The following is a 12,858-nucleotide window of genomic DNA, read 5'->3' as shown; positions in this document are numbered from 1 at the left end:
CATGGTCATGCACGAAGACAGGGGTTTTCAGACGGGGACACATGTAACTATACATACACACAAACAAAATGCAAGCCTTACCTCGCCCTTAGCTGGAGACAAGCACTCAAACAGGCTTCCTACCAACTAGGCCATTCAGTAAGAATAAGAAAAGAAAAGAAAAAAACATAGTCTGATCTGACCAAACGGAGGGAAGGTTTCCATGACATCAGTGAGTCTGTTATGAGTGTTTTTATGTGTTCTATTTTATTTGGTTATTAACGCAAATCATAAGTGCTAGAGCAGCATGTCTTTATTTAATGTGGATTTTTTCATGACAAAACACTATGTTTACTCTCTGATGCAATTGGTGCTAGGAGGTGTTGTGAAACGGTTTTGGGTGAACGATTTTTCCTCATGGTGCGTTGGGGTTACATGAGGTCAGATGATATAACCCCCATTACACAGCTGGGTCAGGCTATATTTACATGGCTGGCAACAGATATACCATTTTCCAAACAATGTTTCTTTGATAAAGACAAAAAATAACCATATTTGTAAAAAGTTCAGCTAAAATCTAAAACAAGCTCTTTCTCCTCTCCTATTGCTTCTTGAGTATATTCAATCTGACAATGTTCTTTTATCTAACCGTGCCAAGTCCATTCAAATCTATGCCAGCGAATTGGGCGGGTTTTTGATTTGCTTGGTTATATAACAGTGGTGTGTTGATAGGTGATTAGTTAAATGTCATCCCCAGCTGCAAACAACATAAACAACCAACAGAGGCACAAAGTAACAACTAGAACAACATTTAACACAAAACAGAGAGGACATTAGCTAGTGATAGGCAGACCATGAACAGTGTCCACACCTTTGACAGGCTAAAATAATTCCTTTGGTAGCAAGGTTAAATTAGATAATTTCAGAGCATATGTAAGTGATATCATTCATTCTCCTGCACTTGTGGGGTTTGAAGTGTCACTGAGGGCAGTACATAACACCATGGTTTGGATCTAAGGATTCAAACAACAAAGATCCAAATGGCTATTCAAGCTGCTCGCGGTCAAAGGACAGGGAACAAGGCAGAATCATGCAGGTCATAACAACAATTCATGGCAGGGCAGACATTTTGAAAAAACCAACAGGGTTGGGGTCAATAACAGGTAGACTATGTTTTATATAAGTTTAATACGGCCCCTTTACCTTGGCATGGTGAAGGTCCACTCCGTACATGGACAGCTTCTTCACGTTCTCCAGGAAGTGCATCTCAGCCTCAGCTGGCATCATTCCTCTGGAGAGAGAGACAAACACACACAGAGAGAGGGTTTTGTATTGGTTTTTGAGAGTAACTTTTCAGTCCATGACAGTCTCTTCCAATAGGTTATATAGACAGACAGACAGAAAGATGTACAGACAGACAAACAGACTGACTTGTAGTTCTAGCCAGACAGACAAACAGACTGCCTTGTAGTTCTAGACAGACAGACAAACAGACTGACTTGTAGTTCTAGACAGACAGACAAACAGACTGACTTGTATTTCTAGACAGACAGACAAACAGACTGACTTGTAGTTCTAGACAGACAGACAAACAGACTGCCTTGTAGTTCTAGACAGACAAACAAACAGACTGACTTGTAGTTCTTGTGCAGGTCCATGACCTTCTCCTCCAGCTCCTTGGTCTGGTTGGGGGCAAAGCGGAACTCGCTGACGTAGTCCGTCCCAGACTCCTCTGGGTCGTAGTCCCCCAGCTCTGATTGAACCGTGTAGGATCCCAGCACCGTGTGGGTGGTAAAGGAGCAGGGCAGACGCCCCGACACCACGTCATCCCTCAACTGGAGGCACAGGTAATATCTGAGAGGGAGAGGGGGGACGAGGTGTGAGGGACAGAGAAAGAGGGGTGAGGAAAGAGAAAGGGGAGTGAGGAAGGGAGTTTGTGTAGGAGAAAAAGAGGTGTGAGAGAAAGGAGAAAAACAAGAGAAAGAGAGAGTTAATTGGCAGCCAAATGCACAAAGCACAGTAATGAATTGATTTAAAAAATGTGTTATTATGCTAATTTAAAACCCTGAGGACAGAAGAAGAAAAACATCCCAGGTGATTCAGACAGCTATTTGGTGAATGTAGACATCCCAAAGGTACAAATATATAAAACCTCTTGAAAAAGGACCTAGTGGACCGCGTCCCGAAGGTGAAACTATAGAAAGTGTTACCTTGTAATATCCTCAGACAGCTGGGCTGGGTCTGGAGGGTAGAACTTCACGTTGAATGAAAAATTCCAGGCGACTCCTGGAGTGTACAAAAACAAACGGTTAATTGAAATGACCATTGAACAGTCGGAAAGACCACAGATTGCGCCTTTAAGCCTGAGTAACTAGCATGCTGGCTAACATTCAAACCATGCGGATAAATAATATCCAAATACCCATATTCCACGCACCTCTGATCTGTTTCTTCATCTCCTTGGATGGGTCTAACCAGTTCTGGGAGAATTCAAGAGGCCAGTGTCAATTCACCTCTACAAAATAACAAAAACACCCCTAATTACACAGCAAAATCAAAAAGAGAAATTCCACCTTTTGGTTTTCGATATCCCGGAATGTGATGCCAAAGTAGTCCTTTTCCAGGAGGTTGAGCTGCTCACAAACTTTGTCGAATAACACATGGCCTCTCTCCCGTTTCTGCACATAGAGAAGAAACACACATGAGAAACACTTAGGGCTCGATTCTTAGGTTACATTCTATAAATGCTACGAACGTACACTGGACAGATTACTGCTGCATACCATTTTTCTATTATCAAACCCCTCCTGAATGATAATGGTGTCTATTATCAAACCCCTCCTGAATGATAATGGTGTCTATTATCAAACCCCTCCTGAATGATAATGGAGTCTATTATCAAACCCCTCCTGAATGATAATGGTGTCTATTATCAAACCCCTCCTGAATGATAATGGTGTCTATTATCAAACCCCACCTGAATGATAATGGTGTCTATTATCAAACCCCTCCTGAATGATAATGGTGTGTCATTGCACTAAATTGTGATGTATTCCTCCGACGGGGTCAGGAGCCATTTAATGAAAGATAGGCACTGGAAAGAGTATCCAGACACACTCACGCACACACTCACACACACACAGTCATGTCTGCCGCTGTGGGTGCCAGTCTTCCTACCATAACTCAACTCTCTATGGGGGAGGGGGTTGCCTGTTAAAAGGGCTCCACTCCCATCTCCCAACATCACACCATGTTGTGTCACATCGTGATCACTGTACTAATGACTGTTACCCTGCCTGGCCCTTGCAGGGTGAGATCCAAGGCTCTCTGAGCCAATATACGTCAACCTATGAGGCTCCTATTGCTAGCTCCAAATTAGCAACATGCCTTAACACTCTGTAAAAATTGGTTAATTAAGTCAGGGGAAATGGGGGCTGACACATATTGTAGTAGACTTCTTCCAAATATGTCACCTTGAAACGGAGAAAGATTAGAAGGGTTATATTTGTAAATGTATTTCGTAGAGGACAAGGTGTGGTAAAACTGGGAAATATTAGGAGGGTTATTTTGTAGTGTTTCTGGAGTAGTAGCTAGGTGTGTTAAAACGGAGACAAACCAAGTGTCAGAATGAATACTTGAGATGGGCTATACAGAAGTTATCCCATCCAAGCTAAAAAAGTACAAAATAACAGTGTGTGTTTGTGTGTGTGTGTGTGTGTGCGTGCGGATGTGTGCAGCAAGAAACACACAGGAGACAACAAAATCCCATCTTTTTGTAAATGAGGAACATGCTTATCTTCGTGATTTACCATGAAACGCGGTCAAGTCATTTCCCAGGTCATACAGCCCCTTGGGGTACCACTTAACCACCGCAACCTTATTAAACACCCAGTAATATAGGAACAATATCAACTATGTGCATTAGCCTTGGGCAGCTAGCAGCTAACGCTAAAGAGGATAATCTCTGCAGCCTTAATTTCCCGTTCCAATCACCAGAAAGAGCACTTCAGCGATGTCACTCACTGTCTGAGTGACCCAAACAACATCCAAACAAAGAATGTAGCTACTGAACTACGAGGACAAACAGAAATAGAGACAAAAACGTGTTTTCACTTCCCTAGCTACTCTACGTTGCTACATCCATTACTAGGGCTGAATTCCAAATCACTTCCTTCCCTTTCCCCTCGCCCCTCCATTTGCTCATTCCCGCACACCTCCGCCAAAAGCACAAGTGTCCCAATGCTGAGGGAGTGAAAATTATTGAGGGTTTAGGAGCTAATTAGACCCTCCGATAACCACTTCGGCCAAGCCAGCAAGGCTTCAGGCTTCAGTGCGAAGTGCTATCCCGACACACACCGCGATATGTTTGGAGTTTGAGCAATTTGATACAAAAGAATGGAGAGGCATGCCTAATTATATTCCACATGCATTTGTTTATGTCTGATTTCGAGACTTGACACATGAAGCTAACAGATGAAATACCTCCCAAATTAAATGTTGAATTGTTTTCTGAGGTTTATATCTTGTAAGGGGGGATTTGTTCATTTGAATTTCATACTCATTTCACTATTTAACGAGTGTGTCCCGAAGTTGATGGGTTCATTGATCCCATCACCACTCTCTGGAAGTCATCCTCAGAGTTTTGTCAGCAACACGTGACAACGGAGGGCCCTCCGAGCGAGTTGGTAGGGGGTGATTTGGATTCACCATAGGAGTGTTGTTGTGGCATTGATGGGGGCTGATGGGTAGTTAAGTGGAATGTTGTGGAGGTGACTTGGGAGGTCAGAGCGACAATGATGACTCGGAAGCGGAGTGGCCTGTGACAGACATGACACTGTGCATGTCACTGCGAGAGAGGAGGGGACGTCACATTTACATTACATTTACATTTTAGTCATTTAGCAGACGCTCTTATCCATCAATCAATCAATCAATTTTATTTTATATAGCCCTTCTTACATCAGCTAATATCTCGAAGTGCTGTACAGAAACCCAGCCTAAAACCCCAAACAGCTAGTAATGCAGGTGTAGAAGCACGGTGGCTAGGAAAAACTCCCTAGAAAGGCAAAACCTAGGAAGAAACCTAGAGAGGAACCAGGCTATGAGGGGTGGCCAGTCCTCTTCTGGCTGTGCCGGGTGGAGATTATAACAGAACCATGCCAAGATGTTCAAAAATGTTCATAAGTGACAAGCATGGTCAAATAATAATCAGGAATAAATCTCAGTTGGCTTTTCATAGCCGATCATTAGAGTTTAAAACAGCAGGTCTGGGACAGGTAGGGGTTCCATAACCGCAGGCAGAACAGTTTAAACTGGAATAGCAGCAAGGCCAGGCGGACTGGGGACAGCAAGGAGTCACCACGGCCGGTAGTCCCGACGTATGGTCCTAGGGCTCAGGTCTCTCAGTTGGCTTTTCATAGCCGATCATTTAGAGTTGAAAACAGCAGGTCTGGGACAGGTAGGGGTTTCGTAGCCGCAGGCAGAACAGTTGAAACTGGAATAGCAGCAAGGCCAGGCGGACTGGGGATAGCAAGGTGTCATCATGCCCGGTAGTCCTGACGTATGGTCCTAGGGCTCAGGTTCTCAGAGAGAAAGAGAGAACGAGAGAATTAGAGAGAGCATACTTAAATTCACACAGGACACTGGATAAGACAGGAGAAGTACTCCAGGTATAACCAACTAACCCCAGCCCCCCGACACATAAACTACTGCAGCATAAATACTGGAGGCTGAGACAGGAGCGGTCCGGAGACACTGTGGCCCCATCCGAAGAAACCCCCGGACAGGGCCAAACAGGAAGGATATAACCCCACCCACTCCGCCAAAGCACAGCCCCCGCACCACTAGAGGGATATCCCCAACCACCAACTTACAATCCTGAGACAAGGCCGAGTATAGCCCACGGAGGTCTCCACCACAGCACAAACCAAGGGGGGGGCGCCAACCCAGACAGGAAGATCACGTCAGTAACTCAACCCACTCAAGTGACGCACCCCTCCCAGGGACGGCATGAAAGAGCACCAGCAAGCCAGTGACTCAGCCCCTGCAACAGGGTTAGAGGCAGAGAACCCCAGTGGAGAGGGGAACCGGCCTGGCAGAGACAGCAAGGGCTGTTCGTTGCTCCAGCCTTTCCGTTCACCTTCACACTCCTGGGCCAGACTACACTCAATCATATGACCTACTGAAGAGATAAGTCTTCAGTAAAGACTTAAAGGTTGAGACCGAGTCTGCGTCTCTCACATGGGTAGGCAGACTGTTCCATAAAAATGGAGATCTATAGGAGAAAGCCCTGCCTCCCGCTGTTTGCTTAGAAATTCTAGGGACAATTAGGAGGCCTGCGTCTTGTGACCGTAGCGTACGTATTGGTATGTACGGCAGGACCAACTCGGAAAGATAGGTAGGAGCAAGCCCATGTAACGCTTTATAGGTTAACAGTAAAACCTTGAAATCAGCCCTTGCCTTAACAGGAAGCCAGTGTAGGGAAGCTAGCACTGGAGTAATATGATCAAATTTCTTGGTTCTAGTCAGGATTCTAGCAGCCGTATTTAGCACTAACTGAAGTTTATTTAGTGCTTTATCCGGGTAGCCGGAAAATAGAGCATTGCAGTAGTCTAACCTAGAAGTAACAAATGCATGGATTAATTTTTCTGCATCATTTTTGGACAGAAAATTTCTGATTTTTGCAATGTTACGTAGATGGAAAAAAGCTGTCCTTGAAACAGTCTTGATATGTTCGTCAAAAGAGAGATCAGGGTCAAGAGTAACGCCTAGGTCCTTCACAGTTTTATTTGAGATGACTTTACAACCATCAAGATGAATTGTCAGATTTAACAGAAGATCTCTTTGTTTCTTGGGACCTAGAACAAGCATCTCTGTTTTGTCCGAGTTTAAAAGTAAAAAGTTTTCAGCCATCCACTTCCTTATGTCTGAAACACAGGCTTCTAGCGAGGGCAATTTTGGGGCTTCACCATGCTTCATTGAAATGTACAGCTGTGTGTCATCCGCATAGCAGTGAAAGTTAACATTATGTTTTCGAATAACATCCCCAAGAGGTAAAATATATAGTGAAAACAATAGTGGTCCTAAAACGGAACCTTGAGGAACACCGAAATGTACAGTTGATTTGTCGGAGGACAGACCATTCACAGAGACAAACTGATATCTTTCCGACAGGTAGGATCTAAACCAGGCCAGAACTTGTCCGTGTAGACCAATTTGGGTTTCCAGTCTCTCCAAAAGAATGTGGTGATCGATGGTGTCAAAGGCAGCACTAAGGTCTAGTAGCACGAGGACAGATGCAGAGCCTCGGTCTGACGCCATTAAAAGGTCATTTACTGCCGTCCCTGCCGGCCAAACCCTCCCCTACCTTGGACGACGCTGGGCCAATTGTGCGCCGCCCCATGTCACGCCATCATCCCCCTCTCTCTGCGCTTCTCTCTTTTTATCCCCTCAGTAAACTCTTTGCCCCTCTCTCACCTCTCTCTAAAGGTGCTATCTAGAATCTAAAAGGGTTACTCGGTAGTCCCCATAGGAGAACCCTTTGAAGAACCCTTTTTGGTTCCAGGTAGAAACCTTTCGGTTCCAGGTAGAAACCTACTGGGTTCCATGTAGACCCTTTTCCCAGAGGGTTCTACATGGAACTCAAAATAGTTCTATCTGGAACCAAAAAGGGTTCTCCTGTGGGGACAGCCAAAGAACCCTTTTGGAACCCTTTTTTCTAAGAGTGTATCCATCTCCCTTCTCCCCTCAAGCCTTTCCACTCCTCTCTCCCTCTCCTTTCCCCTCTCTCCTGACCTCTATCCCACTCTCCTCTCCACAGCAAAGCCAGAAAATTACCATATCTCTCCTCCCCTCCCTTATCCCCTCTCTTCCTCCTCTGTCCTCTCATCTCTCTTATCCCCTCTCTTCCTCCTCTGTCCTCTCATCTCTCTTATCCCCTCTGTCCTCTCCTCTGTCCTCTCCTCCCTCATCCTCCTCCTCTCTCTTATCCCCTCTCTTCCTCCTCTGTCCTCTTCTCCCTCATCCCCTCTCATCCCTCTCCATCCTCTCCTCCCTTGTCATCCACTCTTCCCCCTGCCACCCCTCTCTTCCCTCTCTCAATCCTCCCCCCGTCTATCTCTCCTCTGTCCTCTCTGCCAGGGAAAGAGCCAGTCAATAATCGCTGCAGCATGTTAAGGCCGGAGGCACACCCCTCTCTTTGCAATGTCGCTTTCCCATGGCCACCAACACAGAGCGACCAAACGAACGACCGAGCCAACCGGCCACAATGCTTTATTATCTTTTTCCATTGGATGTACCGACTAAGCCAAATCCAGCCTGGGGCTCAAACTGCACTAATAGATTGGTTTCTCTCCAGTTCTTGACCAACAGAGTTTGCTGGAAGCTGAAGAACAGAGCCTCTGTTTTTATGTTGAGACAAAGCAGTAAATGTGTAGGAATGGACAGATATATACAGAGTGATGGATCATGTCTGCTTAGAAGGAAAACGGCGAGTTGGCCCAAAAAGCTCTGTCTGATTATGCACCGTTGGGGGATGGGGTGTTTTTCAATGTATACAGCCAAGTATTAGGTCTAAGGGGAGTTTATTTCAATACCGTTAAAAGCAGAGTGAATTCCATTGGGGCAAGCTTCGATAGCCTTTAATTATGTTAAGATCAGAGAATACAGGAAATAAAGGAAGATCCATGCATATAGATGAGCTTGCTAACCTATTTTGTCAGCATTAGAGACTTCCAGTAGAGCAATACCATTAATGTCCACCCAATTCATGTAGACCGAGGTGAATTTGTATAAGGAGACGTCATCGATTCAGCGTGATAAAAAAACAACCTCAAGCCAACTGTGAGCCAACCCCACAAAGTACGTCTTGAGAAAGAAAGTATATGTCAGTGAGACTAACTTTGATAAATAAATGTCCTGCCCTCTCTGATCCTCCCATCTCTATCCCTGGTGAACTCTGCAACACACACACACACACACACACACACCAACCCATCCCTACACGCACATTAACCCACCTACCTGCTAAACTCACCTCCCCTCAACCCCGACCCCAAGCGGTGACCCCCTGCACCCACCTCCACCACGCAGGTGTAGTCGGAGCCATCGAGCAGGGTGACCTTGCACTGCATGGCCCTGTAGCTGCGGACGCTCCGGCCTCCACCGGGGGACCTGGACAGCTTACTGATGGACGACCTGTGTGAGGTCCTGTCCTCCTCCACCTGCGATGGCTCAAGCTGATTCCCCTGTGGGACCACGCCTCCCTCCGCTCTCTCGCCGTTCTGGACAGGGGGGCACAGGTTTTAACATAGCACTTTGAATGGAATGTTAAAGTGGTATGATTATGATAATGTGTTGTTTTGGACCAAACAAGTTGTGACACGAATGGTCAAGTGGAATAAATAGGGAGGGGGGGTCTCATTTTTTTTTCTTCTAATAATAAATACGTCATTTAAATGGTAAAAATGAATTACTTTTTAATGTGTCATGAACACAACCAGTCATGATACTGTAGATAAATGGCTTCATTGCCAAAATCCCAAAGTAGCCCTTTAAGGACAAATTATTTGGACACTTGTTTATTATAAACCTGAATAGTACTACTGTGGCTGTTTGATATTGTATCAAAAGTTTCAAATTCAGCCATTTAAAGCTTATTCCCACGTCACTTCCTGTATAGGCTAAATGAGGATGACGGTGCCAAAGACAGTACAGTACGAAGATAGGCTTCTCCAGTAGAAATCCCCGATCACGCTTGTAGGCGATGTCATGGCAACGTTGGCTAGCTAAGCTCATGCGCAGAAACACATCATCAGGTCTAATGGATGTCTCGTGCCGTCAAATCAAAGGCACTCCTTCGATATAAAGTTGTTTTTGACGAAAATGAAAATGTTTTAGTTTGTCACTTTCACGAGGTTGGCGTAATAACATGTTTGACTACTTAAGTCATTGGCTCGAATCTAGGTTGTGCCTTTAGACTTCGAGAAAATTAACATCTAAGGAAGAATGTTTTACTTCTCAAACCCCAAACCCGTGTGGTCTACTTGGTCTGCTTCGCAAGCGTTCCCGGAAGTCTCGCGATGTTGCATCTCTGGGTTTAGAAACTCTGTGACGGTGCTATATTTTGTGGGTGTGGCTAACCTGCTTCTTCCTGACGGGCGTGCTGTGGGTGGCGGCCGGGGGGAAAGAGTCCGCCTCCAGGGGTGGAACCGCACTGGCCTCCTGCTGGTCCGCGCTGGACTCTGAATTTGGTTCTGTCGTCATGACGATTCACCCTACAACACAGCAAATAAATAAACACAATATAAGATGGAAGAATTTCGACTGAGACAAAAAATAAGTATAATTCAACACAAGACAACAGTTGCAACACATGCCCTTATACATGTCCACAATTCTAGATACAACTGAAATCTAACAAATTGAAAATTAAATGCTATAATAATAATACGCTCCCTGAATACTTTCTGCATAGCTTCAAAATTACAGCTTACTGCAATGCAGAGATATAATCATATTTCCAACCACCACACCGTCAATCTGAGGAGGAGATCCATATATGTGTTAAAAGATTAATCTGGGATCAATCAAGAATAACCTGCATAGCAATGAAGTACACTTTCTCACTGCCAACGCCAAACATATCTAGGGCAACAGCCATGATAAGAAGCTCTTGTAATGTGAAAGTCAGCATTGATTTGACTACTAATGTATTTTACACCGCTTCAAGGTTGAAACAGAGGTGACACTACAGGACTTCGCTACATAATAAGCTTCCTTGAGACAGCAGTGATTCAACTCAGATTAAATCACTGAAGAGTTGTGAGACACCACACTCGCCCAAGCATAAATATACCTCAATGTCTCATTGTGACAGTCCGTCAGTGTCCCCAAAATGTCTTTCAAATTTAAATGAAGTGAGGTGCAACTGGTAACTATTTAAATGTTTAAATTTTTATTTAACCTTTATTTAACTAGGCAAGTCAGTTAAGAACAAATTCATAATTACAACGACAGTCTACCAAAAGGCAAAAGGCCTCCTGCAGGGAAGGGGGCTTTAAAAAAAAAATATATATATATATATGTATATACACTACCGTTCAAAAGTTTTGGATCTCGTACAACGCTGTGTACTACTCCCTTCACAGAACAGCGCAAACTGGCTCTAACCAGAATAGAAAGAAGAGTGGGAGGCCCCGGTGCATAACTGAGCAAGAGGACAAATACATTAGAGTGTCTAGTTTGAGAAACAGGCGCCTCACAGGTCCTCAACTGGCAGCTTCATTAAATAGTACCCGCAAAACACCAGTCTCAACGTCAACAGTGAAGAGGCGACTCCGGGATGCTGACCTTCCAGGCAGAGTTGCAAAGAAAAAGCCATATCTCAGACTGCCCATCTTAATCTTTTCTTTTTATTGGCCAGTCTGAGATATGGCTTTTTCTTTGCAACTCGCCTCTTCACTGTTGACGTTGAGCTGCCAGATTCTGTAATCGAACCCACAATTGCTGATGCTCCAGATACTCAACTAGTCTCAAGAAGACCCGTTTTATTGCTTCTTTAATCAGCACAACAGTTTTCAGCTGCGCTATCATAATTGCAAAAGGTTTTTCTAATGATCATTTAGCCTTTTAAAATGATCAATTTGGATTAGCAAACACAACGTGCCATTGGAACACAGGACTGATGGTTGCTGATAATGGGCCTCTGTACGCCTATGTAGATATTCCATTAAAAATCAGCCGTTTCCAGCTACAATAGCCATTTACAACATTAACAATGTCTACACTGTATTTCTGATACATTTGATGTTATTTTAATGGACAAAAAAATTGCTTTTCTTTCGAAAACAAGGACATTTCTAAGTGACCACAAACTTTTGAATGGTAGTGTATATATATATAAATAGGACAAAACATCAGTGTATTACAATTTACAGTACTATATTTTTGATACGCATAATAATGGAACCATTTTCCATTGACAAACCATTGAGAATACACTGTACTGGTCAAATAACTAATATATTCAGCTGTCTTAAAGGACAAAGTAAGAAAAAAATATAAAATGTGTCTTTACTCTGTAAAAAATTAAACGACACTCTACACTCCATTACAGTTAATTCGCTCATAATTTGACACCTTATAAACAACATATTACCATTTAATAATTCCTACATGCTAACTCCACAATAATCACAGTGAATATGTATTAATGTCATTAATAATGTATCCATGCTGTAATGAATCTGTAATAAATCTTAGTAGTAAGGAAAGGGAGACATTAGTATGTGAACTTTAGCCAGCATAGCTGGAAGTGTTTAGCTGGGGAAGTGTTGCATGCACACATACACACGCAGGCGCGCACACATGCACACGCACAAACAGTGGGCTGTGGAAGGGTTGTCAGAGCTCTACAGCTATTTATACTGTATCACCAGTGTTTACCCCGCAACATGGGACTGCGCTCAGTTACCCCTTCAGACCTCCACACACGGTGCAGGGGTTCCAGTATCACACACGCACACACACACAGACACACACACGCATGCACAAAAACATGGGCAAACACACACAGACATATTAAATGTAAACATGCTGATGCATGCACACACACGCACGCACGTAGACAGGTGCAAACCCACCCCTACCCACACGTGGCCACTATGGCCCATGGCAGTTAGAGTATGCAGGGTTCAAATATGCACCACACCCCACCAGCTACTACTGCAAGGGGCAGTTAAGAGTCACTTTACTGCTTTCTCCCTGATATACTAAGTCAAAGTCGCACTTAAGTTGTTTGAACATCTTACAAATACATACCATCAGCAACACATCATGAACTGGTGTTGAACTCAATGCGTTCATTCCATAATGCATTAA

The 12,858-nt window shown here is 44.1% G+C and overlaps 1 protein-coding gene across 1 annotated transcript in view; it reads right to left on the bottom strand.

The window, feature by feature from the left end:
- The window catches only part of LOC311102896 (band 4.1-like protein 3), a 39,544-nt gene extending 29,317 nt beyond the window's left edge, over positions 1-10,227 (bottom strand). Inside the window, exons 1-7 of the mRNA XM_084144365.1 lie at positions 10,120-10,227; positions 9,057-9,260; positions 2,553-2,657; positions 2,402-2,459; positions 2,190-2,265; positions 1,615-1,833; positions 1,183-1,270 (exon numbers count right to left, since the gene is read on the bottom strand). Of these exons, the coding sequence (XP_084000491.1) occupies positions 1,183-1,270; positions 1,615-1,833; positions 2,190-2,265; positions 2,402-2,459; positions 2,553-2,657; positions 9,057-9,110 (600 nt within the window). The 5' untranslated portion in view covers positions 9,111-9,260; positions 10,120-10,227. The remainder of the gene's footprint in view (positions 1-1,182; positions 1,271-1,614; positions 1,834-2,189; positions 2,266-2,401; positions 2,460-2,552; positions 2,658-9,056; positions 9,261-10,119) is intronic.
- Positions 10,228-12,858: the final 2,631 nt, after the last annotated feature.

This window comes from Coregonus lavaretus, assembly GCF_964263955.1.
Source record: "Coregonus lavaretus genome assembly, chromosome: 2".
Lineage (NCBI taxonomy): Eukaryota > Metazoa > Chordata > Actinopteri > Salmoniformes > Salmonidae > Coregonus > Coregonus lavaretus.
Note: the sequence above shows the minus strand (reverse complement) of the source record. Positions and strands in the feature narration are given on the sequence as shown.